At 30.0% G+C, this 14,164-nt stretch overlaps 1 protein-coding gene across 1 annotated transcript; it reads left to right on the top strand.

The window, feature by feature from the left end:
* Nucleotides 1–9,806: 9,806 nt before the first annotated feature.
* On the top strand, nt 9,807–12,774 carry LOC133692324 (GTP cyclohydrolase 1-like). The gene is made up of 3 exons (XM_062113187.1): nt 9,807–10,059; nt 10,314–10,550; nt 11,368–12,774. Exons 2-3 carry the CDS (start codon nt 10,337–10,339, stop codon nt 12,549–12,551), a joined length of 1,398 nt encoding a protein of 465 aa, XP_061969171.1. The 5' UTR covers nt 9,807–10,059; nt 10,314–10,336; the 3' UTR covers nt 12,552–12,774.
* The last annotated feature ends 1,390 nt before the right edge of the window (nt 12,775–14,164 follow it).

Below are 14,164 nucleotides of genomic sequence, written 5' to 3' on the forward strand. Positions count from 1 at the left end.
TCGTTATATTTTTAAATTTTGATTTTGATTTTTTTTCTAATTTTACAAACAATAAGCTCTTGATAAGAATTACACATATCCATTAAAAAAATAGAGGTGTTTACATTCAAGGAGAAAAATAAAATACAGAAAATTGATTAAAAAAACATAAAAGATATAGACACTTGAACTAAAAAAGTATAATTAAAGATATTTAATTAAAAAATATTTGTGAAATCCAAATTATTAGACATTAATAGTTTTGACCCATCTCTATGTATAAAAAATAGAGCGAAATATTTAAATATATTAAGTTATACTTTTTAAGCATATGAAAAGGGTTGGTGGCTTGGATTGGTGCTCACCATACATGAAAAGCAGATCTTGACAGAATTTAAAATTTTGACTTTAAGATTGTGTTTATACGTTTGATAAATTTCACGAGGCTAGAAATGTAATTATCAATAATTATTTAATGAAAGAGAGATAGATGAAAAAAATAAAAAATCATATCCAATTTCATAAAAATTAATAGGAATATTTTTACATATTTATTTTTTTTTAAAAAAAAATTGTGTTTATTTTAACTATTGAGAGTTTGCGCAAAAACCATAAGACTTTCTCAACTTTTGCGTTTTGAAAAGCCTACGGCCAAATTTAGGAATCTTTGGAAGACCTCTCAGTATATTTTGGCTTAATAGTGTGAAAACTATAAGCTCCGTGGCTCTCACAGCTTTTTACTATTCTATAATTTTTTATGTCTATCTTTTCTATTGAATAATTATTAATAATTATGTCTTGATAATCATAAAATTTTTGAAACATAGAAAACAATCTTCAAGTCAAAATTTTTAAATCTCTTTTAATAGTTCATGTTTGGCATTGTGGTAGCGGTTGTTTTTCAAGTGTTTTTAATTAAGAAATGCATCAAAATAACATATTATTATTTTTTTAAAAATTTATTTTTGAAATCAATATGTCAAAACAATTAAGAAACATATAAAAATAATAATTTCAAGAAAAAAAATCAAAAATTTTAAAAATGCTATTTCTGCCGCAAAAACAAACATGCACCAAGATTGACCTTGTTAAGACGTGCTTTTCATGTATGCTGCAATCCAGCATCAAACCAAATCTACAATGGTGTTTGTTTTTGTGGTAGAAAATGTGGTGCGGTTTGACCATAATAAATGAGTTTTTGATAAACATTAAAGCACAGGTTTAAAAAAGCAGGACCCATGTCAAAACTCCGGTCCAACCACAAGTTAATTAAAAGTAAGCTTGACCTGCTTTTAAGATTCCTGTGTAAAAAGTAATTAAAGCTATAAGACCATTTAATTTTTTTATTAACCAAAATATCCCTCTATCCTCTCTTCTTTTCCCTGCTCTCCTAAGAGCCTAGTGAAATGATCATTCTCAGTGACCATGTTTTTCAACCTCTTCATTGACCTTTTCTCTTCTTTTTCTCTTCCATGGATGATTATAAAACCAACACCAGATCTACACAAACCACCAACTATGACTAAGATCTACAAAACCACCACTAGTCCTGTAATCCTCTTTTCATGAACATGCAAGTGTTTTGTGCATAAAAAAATCTAGGTAAATTTCGATTTCAATATTTCTTTAATTTCAATTGTACATGTTCTTAAAAATATCAAATCTAGCTAAATCTTGTTCATTATTGAAATTGTATCCCTATTTACTGTTGCATGAATTGTTGACCAACTCTTGATAATTATGGTAAACAATAAATGGTTCTAATCTTTTTCTTTCTCAGTTGCATTACTTAGAAGATCGATAACTTTACTGATTTTGATTTCATAAAGTAAATGAACAAAGGTTTAAAGTGTAGCTTCGATTATTTTAAGTTCAAAAAAACACATGAATGGATGAAATGATGTAAAAAGCTGAGATTTTGTAAATGATGTAGAAAAGATATAACATAAACAAAAAAAAAATTACTCAGTAGTGGGATTAATATGGTGCAAGAAACTAAACTCAAGTACTGGATATTATAACATAGAAATCAAACTAAATTGGAAAGAAAAGGAGTATTTGCTTAAATATATTAGTCAGTATCAATGCAACACAAATTCAATAAAGACTGATGTTGGTTTTGATCCTACATTCAATAAATTGTTTTTGGTTGTAAGCATGGTTATTAAAAAAAAATCAAGTAACTGTCTAAGTTCTAGATAATCAATCTCCTATATTTCAAAAGACTATTGGAAGGAAATAAATTGGTAACATAGGAAAAATCAAAGAAGCATGAAAAAAGGAAAATATCCAAAGCTAGACGATTTAATTGATACTATAGAAATAATCTAATCCTAACAATTGATTGTATAATAGATCCGGAAACTTGAGAGATGAAAATCCAATTAGATATGAAAAAATGCTATTGTTATATTGATTCCTCAATAGACATATATTCTCTAGTTTCTTCGATCTTTATACTAAAATAATTCAAAACCTATAAAATGATTCTCAAAAGCCTATTGAAAAGAAATAAATTGATAGAAAAATTCATACAAGAAAGAGAAAACATAAAAGTTCAAAGTTAGATAATTTAACTATTAAGCCAAAAAAGGCAACATACAATATTGTTTTACTTATTAAACACATATTTGTTGGTCACGGTATTTCAAAATTCATTTACATTACATATTAAGTATTGTTGTTTGGACTGTGAAACTCATTACATAACATGTTAGGAAAATTTTGATTCTTTTTATACTAGGTTATAAATTATTGTATGTTGAATGACATTGTATCCTTATAAAATTTACACTTATGATTTTTAACTCATGCTTTAATTGTGATGCATTATTGTCTTTTGATTTATGATACATAGTTTAAATATGTTAATGTAGTCTTTTCTATGTTGTAAAGATTTAATTAACTTAAAAATAGATGATGAAGCTGCAAACATAACACTTAAACAATCATTTGATCCATTACAATAATTAATTAATGTTTATATGAAATAGAACAATGATGTATTACAACTACTAGTTAATTGCAATTTCATTAAACATAGTTATACTCTACTATACTTAACCTTTCCCTGCCATTATTTTATTTTCATCAATATACTTTGTTAATCATAATGTATATTACATTAGAAATAAAGATTGTAGTACCACTCATAAAACACAAAACTTCATTATAAAGTTCTTTTTTACGTACTATAACTAATTTTGAGCTTTAGTAGTTATCATAAACAACATGAACTTTAATTTATTAACATTACATCTTCATAGCAACTCTATATTTTTCGTACCTTGGCTATTGTTTTAAGCTTTTAACTATTGTTATATTATTTGTTGCACTAAAATATGGTAATTTAACTGTTTATTACATCAACATATAAGTTTGTAACAGTAAATCTCAATCACTAAACTTATTTACAAAACTTCAATAATGCTTAAAACAGTAGCATCGAAAACTACCTAGATTTTCATAGACAACATTAACAATAATTTATTAACACTACAAATTCATTTTTAATATATAGAATTAACAAAAATAATTGTTTAATTCTATGTTAGAAAATTCATTTCAGCTTAGAACATGGAAAAGTCTCAATCTCAAGATAAGACATGTTGGACTCTAGAGATGTTACATGTATTTTATGATATTTGTATAAAGATAATAGAGAAAGGAATGAGACCCAACATTCATTCTGGCAAGGCTGGTTAGAAATATATCACTACTATCTTTAAAGAGCAAACTGGTCAAAGTTTAGAGTTGAGAACTATTTATGCCACCAATGAGTAGTAAAAATCCAAGATTCAGGTCTGATTTTATTGCAACAATTTTTAAAGTTAACTACAATCCTCTAATTTTTCTTTTTAAATACTTCATATTCATTTAAATTAATGTTTCTTTTATTTATAGGAATTATATAGAGCTAAGAAATCAGGCATTCTGGTATTGAGCCAGCTCTTTGTGGTGAATATGATATCATATTTACAAACATTATGGCTATCGATAAGTTTGTTTGGGCACCTTCTCAATGAATGTTTTCAGGTGATATTGGAGTGGGTGATAAGACCAAAAATACATTTAATGAAGATGTTAACCCAGAAGAGGGGAGTGGAGATTCCAAGAAAGATAGTATACCAAACTTTGTTGACGACATGAGCAATATGCTTGCTGGTGTCAATGTTAGTGTTAATACTAGTAACCTTAGTAGTGATGGTAAGAGAAGAGCCACTCAAAATTATTCCAGTAAGAGTGTTAAAAAAAAAAGAGGCTTTGGGATGGGAGCGCAACTTTTTTCGCACTTAGATAAAATGGTTGACAGTGTCTCTACAATAAGTGACCGCACAATTGGTTTTATGGATAGGAAATGGTGTAACATTCAAGAAGTGATGGTGAAGTTTCATTCCATAAATGAAGTTGTTTTGGGGAGTGAATTTTATTGTTTCACTACTGAATATTTCATGGGTAGAAGTAAAAGAGAAATGTGAGCAATATTTGGAACTATGAAAAGAAAACTTCAATGGTTAAAACTAACATTTCAGAGGAGATCAAACCTCAAACCATGAGGTACATTTCAATTTTCGAAGAGAATTTCAATTATAGATTACTTGATATTGATGTGAAACCCAAAATATATCATACACATTTTAGATAACTAACATTGCAATTGATTCTTAGAATTCAAAACTTTTTATTATTATTATTGTTAAGAGCACTAGAAATTTTAAATTAAAAGTTGAGAACCATGCATATTTTTGGCATATATTGCATTGATTTGTTTATTTAATTGCTACATGATGTATATACATAATATTAATTTCAGTTGCATTGTAATCTAGACCTAACATTTTGTTCACTTTTGCCTTCTATGAAATTGATTTTAAGTGCGTGAACTTTTTTCGCAATATGGTTTCTTTATGTTTTTGTTGAATTTTTGTGAGAGACAGATTAACACATAAATGTTTTTGTAGATGTTAAACTGTTTGTGTTGCTGTCTTTTATGTTGTTATTGTCATTGCATGATTAAGGTGTTATTATTGTGGAGCTTTGATGTGCTGCTTGCTGCCAGTTTTTATTTGTTGTCTTCAAGAGGACATACCATATTTTTTTTCATATGTATTATATGTTTGTTGTGTTGTTAGCAAAGACTTGTAGTTGTGTACTCTATAACCAATATTTTCTTGACTTTTCCAGTAAGTGTCGAGTATGCTTTTGTGTTGTTATTTATTGTAACCTATTGAACATGAGACTTTTAGGTGAAAAATTTAGGTTTGAATGCCTGATGGAGTGTGCCTGTATTGTATGTTCACGGGTGTTTCTTTTTCAGCCTATATAATTCACCATTTCAATAAAGTTGAACACATCTCTTTCAAATACATTTATGGTATAACTCATCTTATTTAACTCTCTCAAAGAATTTTCATTAAAGTATATCAACCTTCATCTTTTATTGTAGTAAATTGTCTTTCTTTTATTGTATATTCATGCTTTATGTTAGACATGATTTTTTAATGACATTATTGTTACTTTCTACATAAACAAAATAGTAATAATTGACTAATTACATATTGCTTGTAAAACATATTAATTGTTTAAGATTTTAGGAAGGGGTGGATTTTATTGTAAACAAAATAGTAAGATAAATCAATGAAATTGAAAGGAATAGTGTATAAAGTGTTTTTTATTGTAAAATTAAAGGGGATTAACAAAATTATAAAAAAAAATATTTGCTATAAAAGTAATGTGATTTATTGAGGTTTGAACGTAAAGCTTATAACACATGTACATTAACAAAAACAAATAATATGTTGTTTTATTTAATTAAAATTATTGATATGGATGCCTATTGGTTTAATGACCTTTTTGGAAAGGAGTATGAAAATGTCATTAACAATGTCGCTAAATATGTTTCACATTTCTATGTTGGTAGGAATAGTGGTAGTCATATCAGTTTTAGTAGTGCTGATACTAATGATAATAATGTAGACGATAATGATGACAATGACGACAATAATGAAGATGATGACAACGCTGCTGACGATTCATTTTGGCATAGAGATTTTGATCGTTGTAAACTAGTATTGTACACATGAATGTATTGGTTGAATGAAATTTTAAATGAGTATTGGATACGTTATGTAAATATATTTAGGATGGATGCAACGACGTTTCAAAGTCTTTTTTTTTAGAAACACAGTATGAACTGAAACTATCAAGGAAGATGAGTGTTATAGAAAAAGTTGGCATGTTTCTTTATAGTTTAGCATTGAGTGCTTCTAATAGGGAGGTCTAGAAGAGATTTCAATATTCTGGTGAAACAGTGAGTAAGTAATTCAACAAGGTTCTAAATGTTGTGTGTTTGTTACTAGTTGAAATAATAAAACCAGTTGATCCAGAATTTTCAACCACACCACGAGAAATCACTATGAACATGGGATATATGCTATATTTTAAGGTAACATCTAAGATTATCAGCGATTGAATATATTTGTCTTTTCAGTTTCATTATATAATCCATTTGGTAATTCATTTACAATTAATGTTTTTATTTTTTTTTAAGAATTATGTAGGAGTAATTGATGGTACACATGTATGTGCTTGTGTGTCCCAGGAGAATCAAATACTATTTATTGGAAGGAAATGAGCACCAACGCAAAACATTACGACAACATGTAGCTTCGACATGCAATTTCCTTTTATTTGGGCTGGATAAGAAGGTAGTGCACATAACACAAGAATTTTGCATGGGGCTATCTATAAATATCAAATTTCCAAAACCGCCAAAAAGTATTTTGGATTAAACAATAAAGCTTCTAAAAAATTCTCATTTAATTAATTTTTGGTCCCGTGGTTGAAAATATTTTTATTCTAAATGTCTTGGGTGAATGCAGGAAAGTATTATGTTATTGACTTTGGTTATCCAGGTGAATATGAATTTCTAGGTCTATATAGAGGTGAAACATATTATAATTCAGAATTTCATCGTCAAGGTCAGCCAAGAAGTCCAGAGGAGTTATTCGACCAAGTTCATTCCTCAGTTCGATGTGTAATTGAGTGAATTGTTAGGGTGTGGAAAAAAAATTGATAATTTTGCAAAACATGTTAGTGTTTCCGTATAAGACACATGTAGATTGTTGTTGCGTAAATGGCTTTTTATAATTATATAAAAAGAAAGTTCGAACAAGATATTGCTTGTAATGAGTTTGAACGTCATTCTAATTTCATGCCTTAGGATTTTTTACGTAATGTTGTTTCACGATCACAAATATATAGAGGCAACAAGATTTCACATATAGATTATGTTCGAGGTAGAATTGCTTCAAGTTTGAAGGGAGAATTGTAGAATTTTTAATTTTACAAGTTGTTAATCTTAAATATATATTAATTATTTAATATCATGTATTAAAAAAATTAATATTCTATTTCATCATTTAATATTCAATTGTAGTTTCATCCGAACAACATCAATATCCTTTCTATGAAGAAGTCAATAAAACCACAAATTTAAATAAAACAACCACACAAAAAATAATATTTTAAAAATTACCAACCACAATTTCAAAGATACACATAACGTGCATTGACCTCCAATATCTTTTATTCAACGATCCACTCCCACCAACTTGGTTGTTACAAGTTGCAGCCAATGTCTTCCACGCTCTTCTCAAGCAATGTGATGTCTTCATCAAGCAGAGGGCCTTTACCTCACTGTTTTGTTTGTTCTTTCTCATTCCAAAAAGGTTCCAAATTCTTCTGATTCGCCAGATTAGGCAGTCGAAGTTCGGGCCTGTGTAATTGACCCTATGGCTGAAATTTTCGGAAGAAGAAAAAAAAAATTGATGGAGTTTATTAAACCCGCGTGTTTTATTTTTTTAAAAAATAAAAAATAGCTATATTATTTTGATTTTTTTAAAATTAAACTAGATTGACTGTTAATTAATTCAACTTCAAATTAATTTTTTAAAAACTATGAGTTCAATCAATCAAGTTTCAGATTAATTCATCGAATAAAATTAAGTTTAATAAATGTGGAATTTATGGTCAAAGAAAAAATAGGAGGGGGGGGGGGGTTCTTACACCCCGTGGAAGGTGAAACTTAAGAATTGTTATCTAGTCACAGATTATCTTTCATTATTTCATGTAAAAAAAAACTTTAATGTCCTTGTTAAATTTTTTAAATGGAAAAGAAAAATTATTATTATCCTGTTTTAATGAACAATATTTTTTTTATTGTGAAGCTACAATATTTTTTCAAAACCTTTGAGCTCTTTTTAATGTACGGCTCCTTTAAAAACAATTAATCTAACGTTGTCCACTAGGTTTATTGTATTGTTTGTTTTTGTTTTTTAAAAATGTTTTTAAAAAATATTTTTTTATTTTTTACTTTAAATTAATATTTTTTTATATTTTCAAATTATTTTAATACGCTGATAATAAAAATAATTTTTAAAAAATAAAAAATATTATTTTGATATATTTTCAAGTAAAACACACTTTAAAAAGTAATCATAACCACACTTCTAAACATACTATAAAAAAATAAAAAAATATAAGACTTGATAGAGTACCAATCTTTTTATAAGAACCAAGTTGAGCATTTAACACAAATACACAACAACTGAAAATATGGTATCATCTATAAACGTCCAACTTGATCCAATAAGAAAATTCAATCACCGGAGGTCTATATAATTATTAATTTAAGGATTTGTGAGATTAATTGAGATGCGCGCAAACTGACCCGAACACTCACATTAATAATAAAAATTCAAAAAATCTACAACTCAAAATGTAACCTGAACTAAATTTCAAGCTCAACCAAAAAACAATTAATTCAATAAAACCACTATCAATCAAACTATCCTAATAAAAAATATAATTTTATTTATAGTTATTCAACTCATCCTAACTCAACAAGATAATTCAAAAAATTCACAACTCAATTTGAGCCTGAGTAAATTTTAAGCTCAACAAAATTGATAAAACCATTGTTAATCAAACTGTCCACGTAAAAAATAGTAAAAAAATGATCCCAGTCAATTCCAATATTTTTTTAAGAAAATAAATAAAATAATATTATTTAAATAAAAATAATCTATTCAAATTATCAGTAATCCACGATTAACTAGATGATTTATTTATTTTTCAAACCGCATCCCTCACAGCTTTTTCTAGGTATCGGGCATCTTAGATCCGGATCACACGGAAAATCTGAATCCATGAAAGTCTGGTACGTGGGTTGGTGGTGGTGGCTGTCCTATTCTCCCATACCCATCTTCTGGTCCCACCACCATCACCAACTACCATCACGACACAGGCATTTGGCATCACCCCAGCTGGCGTCAGAGGGTCATAGATTCGCAAAATCACTCTCCTAAAAAGTTAGTCCCTGTAATTTATAAAAAATAATTGGTTAGTCTTCATAGTCTTAAAAATATTATATATATATATATATATATATTTAATTCACACATGAGTTATTTTCTAATTTATTTTAATATTCTTAAAAGATAGAAAAGGTTAATTAAGATATATAGATAGGATGGAAAACATTTTTTAAAAAAAAATATGACAGTGTTGATGAGAAGATAATATCTTTTTTTTGAAATAAAACACTACTAAATTATGCTTGATTAACACTAATCAAGGAAATTCCTGGAATTAAAAAACTATTTAATTAACTTTTCAAAACTAAAATGACTAATTTATAATTTAATTCTATAATTTTTTGTGACATAAAGGAAGTAGAGAAAAAACAGTAAAAAGTACAAAGAGGAAGTAAAAGATAGCGATAGCGCAGCAGCCACCCTACGTTTATGAAATAAATAAATAAAGAGCAACTAAAAATTTATCATTCGGATGAGAGCCTAAAGGATCCACAAATTTCTAAGATCAACGGCTACCCTACGTTTCTCTCCACACCACCACCACCACCGGCCACTGCTTTCCTTTGCGTCGCCTCCTTCCCTCCCCCCTCACTGTCTCTCCCTGCCTAGCCATATATACTTATTATCACATCTGCTTTCAGCACCTCCCCTAAACCATACCTTCTTTGCTGTCCATCATTCTTTTGCTCTTCTTCTTCAGCAGGTAGCTCAGATTCTGAATTTTCTTGTTGATTCATTTCTGGGTGCCTGAAAAGATTGTTTCCCTTATCCCTTTGATTGTTTTGTCATCTGGGTGCTTAAAAGTTTTCAAATTTATCGTCGTTTCTCATAAAAGTTTGGTTTTTAACGTTCATTCTGTTTTGTTATTGGATTTCTTCGGCTTATTGGTGACTATTTGATTCAGTAAACTCTTTTTTTGGTTTTGTTTTGATCTTTTGGGATCTGGGGTTGGTGTAGTTGGTGGTATTTGTGGTTTGTCAATGGGCGCTTTGGATGAGGAACATTTCAATAAAGAGATTGAGAATGGAGTGGAACTTGATTGCCTTGATCTGGGATTTGAGGACCAACCGGAGACTGTAGCTATCGAGGATGCTGTGAAAGTTCTTTTGCAAGGTCTTGGCGAGGACATTAATAGAGAAGGCCTTAAAAAGACCCCGCTTCGCGTTGCCAAGGCGCTTCGAGAAGGAACCAAAGGTTATTATACCTACAAATTCTAATCTTGTTTCCACACCTGCTATTAATTTAATCATTAACTCTCATCTGAATTAAACACACTTGGCAAGGAAATAGTCATGCTTACGTTCCAGCCCTAAACAATAGTTGCCACTACATGGTTGTATTTTGCTTTTGGCGTATAAGAACTTGTCTTTGGCTGGTTCCTTGGCTCTTTTTTTTAACCCTGTTAGCCTGTGTGATGACTGATTTATTTTTCTCTCATGGAGTTTAAGGATTCTCTTTTGAGGCATTCTTTGATGAGGTTCAGTTTGAGTTACCTAAGTTGTCTTGTTCGTATATCATTCCATTTTAATGTCGCATTTATTGTCCCTTTTTTCTTGGTTTAAGCAAAAACAAATGTGTATGACCTCTACATTCTATGATTGGTCTCAAGTTCTCACAACCAACTCCACAGTAGCACCCTGGAACTAGGCAGGCTCTGGTGGTAGGATTGATCGCGGACTGAAGTTTATCCTTTGTTCATAAATTGATAGCAAGTAACAAATACACGGATGCATCGACACACTTCCACAATAAGAAAATGGTTTTGTTCTATGCGCGGCTTAGATGCACTGACTTATAAGCTCTAAATGGCTCCTTGTGTAGTGTAAAATATCATCTGAAATTGTGTGATGATTCTGATGCAGAATGAAGAGAAAGAAATGAGTTTTTGGTTCAAAAAATTGTATGTGGATGTATTATTTATTGTGATTGCTTCTTAAATAGGATTAATTGGAGATGGAAGTTTGACTTTGCCAAGTACTCATTGTGGCAAGTTCTTTATCGTATTTTTCAGGCTATAAACAAAAGGCAAAGGACATTGTTCAAAGTGCATTGTTTCCAGAAGTTGGTTTGGATGATGCAGTTGGTCATGCAGGCGGAGCAGGCGGGCTTGTGATTGTTCGGGATCTTGACCTGTTTTCATACTGTGAATCTTGCTTGCTTCCTTTCCAGGTTAAGTGTCAAATAGGTTATGTCCCATCTGGTCAGAGGGTTGTAGGATTAAGCAAGCTCTCAAGAGTTGCTGATGTGTTTGCCAAAAGACTCCAAGACCCACAGCGTTTAGCAGATGAAATCTGCTCAGCTCTGCATCTTGGTATCAAGCCAGCCGGTGTTGCCGTCATACTCCAATGTTCACATATTCATTTCCCAAATATAGAGCCACCTTTCCTTGACTCCAATCGCCAAGGTTGGGTTAAGGCATTGGTCCATTCAGGTTCAGGTGTTTTTGAAAATGATTTTGCTGATGTTTGGGATGATTTTTTGAGTCTCCTGAAGTTCAGAGGAATAAATGTGGATAAAACTCTGATGAAAGACCCAAAGCAGCAGTGTTGGTGTCCGTCCCAATATTCCTCGAGTGCTGAAGTTACCGGACAGCCCAACACAGGAATGGTTACAGCAGTTACTTCAATTCTCATCTCTTTGGGTGAAAACCCATTACGGAAAGAGCTTGCTGGAACTCCTAGTCATTTTGTCAAGTGGTTGATGAATTTCCAAAACGCAAATCTAGAAACGAAACTGAATGGCTTTGCTTGTGGCAGGCTGGATCCTCTTAAACAAAATGGGGAAGCCAGCCATGATAAACGGATGTATACCGAGCTGAATCTGTCATTTTGTTCCCAGTGTGAGCATCATTTACTTCCCTTTTATGGTGTTGTGCATATTGGGTACTATGCTGAAGAAATCACCCCTGTCATTAAATCTCGTTTACAGTCGATTGTACGTTTTTATGGTTTCAAGCTCCAAGTACAGGAAAGACTTACCAGGCAGATTGCCGAGACTGCTTCATCCTTATTAGGTGGAGATGTGGTGGTCGTTGTGGAGGCTAACCATACTTGTATGATTTCTAGAGGTATTGAGAAATTTGGAAGTAGTACAGCTACAATTGCTGTGCTTGGTCTATTTTCAACCGACCCCGCCGCAAGGGCCAAGTTTTTGCAGAACATTCCAAATCCTGGGTCAGGAGGATCAGGATTCTAATTCAAACTTAGCTAGTGTGTCGTCGCAAGTGGTTTGAGCTAATTCCTACGCCTTTTCCTGGTTGCATATTTCTTTTGCACAACCCCTAGATTGAAATTTAAGGCCTGTCATCTTTCATGATTACTTTTTTGGCACAATTTTCCTGTTAGACATGTGACTGAATAGGTTCATCACATGAAAAAGAAAATAAAAAAGAAATAGAAATTCTGAATGTTTACTTTTATTATCTCTTGTTTCTTTCATATATATATATATCACCCGGGGTTGTGGTTAATCAACCAGGTCACTTGGATTAATCGAGTTAATATTTAAACGGATTTGAAAAAAAAAATCTAGAGTCAAATTTAAATAGCACTATAGCAGTCATAGATTGATTAATCTAGCAGAGAGGAACTGAGTAACAACAATGAAGTTGGAAGATTTTTCTCCACAAATAGAAATGAAAATAAGAGAGTAGTTTATTTCAATCCGACCTGAAATCCACTTGAAGCTAATTAAATCAAAATATGTATTTATATTATATAAATATATTTATTAAATATTTAAATTTTTTAATACAATATGATTTATACATGCTTTTATATTGATATAAAATACATATATAAATAATATTTATCATTTAATATACATATACATTTTTCAAAGATATATATTAACTATTTTATTTTTTATTGATTAATAAATAACGGATATCCTAAACCTAAAGGTGAATATCTATATTTTTTATCCAATAAAATATAAATATCAATAAATCCAGATCCCCAAATACTTCAAATAATAAATGATGTCTTTGATAAATAATTGGATTCTCAAGAGTGGATGGTCAAGGTGAGAATTAAATATTCATATTGCCAAATAATACTCAAAACCTAAGTAGGATCATACAACCTTAAAATCCCCAAATAAGCAACTAGAATAATCATAAAACGTTAAGATTATTACTAAATGACCAAACATGCATGAATCATTGTCGTCTTTCTCCCTTCCTTGTCAAGTAGCCTGTAACTGGAGAAAAGTCAATACATGTTTTGAATATCTAGGTGACATACATGGACATGCTACAATCTTTGCTAAATAAGTATAGTTTATATTATGATGTTATGGATAATTTAATTTTAAAAAAAACTTATTAAATATGAAAATATAAAAATTTATGAATCTAATTAAATATAAAAAAAATAGACAAGTTGAGAAACTATGATATAAATGCGAGACTTAGTTGTTTCTGGATTTTTTTTGCTCATATGTTCTTGGTGTTGTTTGACAATGTGGAATAATTCTTTTTTAAATTTATTTTAGTTTTTAATTATGTTTTTTTTGTGAGTTTTGAATAATTTTAATGTATTAATGTTAAAATTAATTTTTTTAAAAAATATATTATTTTAATATATTTCTAAATAAAAATTACTTTTAAAAATAACTTTTATCACAATCAAAAACAATTATTTCATTAGTAGATATTACAGTTTACACAACAGATATCGGATAACCCAACAATTTACGTACGCCAGGAGAGATGTTTCAATTCTGCTGTACCATGTTGCAGAATCATTAGACCTGAGAGTACGAAATGTAAATATATATATTTCTAGTTTTGATTCACTAAATTTTCA

This window comes from Populus nigra, chromosome 4 (assembly GCF_951802175.1).
Source record: "Populus nigra chromosome 4, ddPopNigr1.1, whole genome shotgun sequence".
In the NCBI taxonomy this organism is placed as follows: Eukaryota; Viridiplantae; Streptophyta; class Magnoliopsida; order Malpighiales; family Salicaceae; genus Populus; species Populus nigra.

Coding starts and splice junctions, on each gene's coding strand:
- LOC133692324 (XM_062113187.1), top strand. CDS start 10,337: ATGGGCGCTTTGGATGAGGAACATTTCAATAAAGAGATTGAGAATGGA. Junction 10,551..11,367: donor GCTTCGAGAAGGAACCAAAG/GTTATTATACCT, acceptor CGTATTTTTCAG/GCTATAAACAAAAGGCAAAG.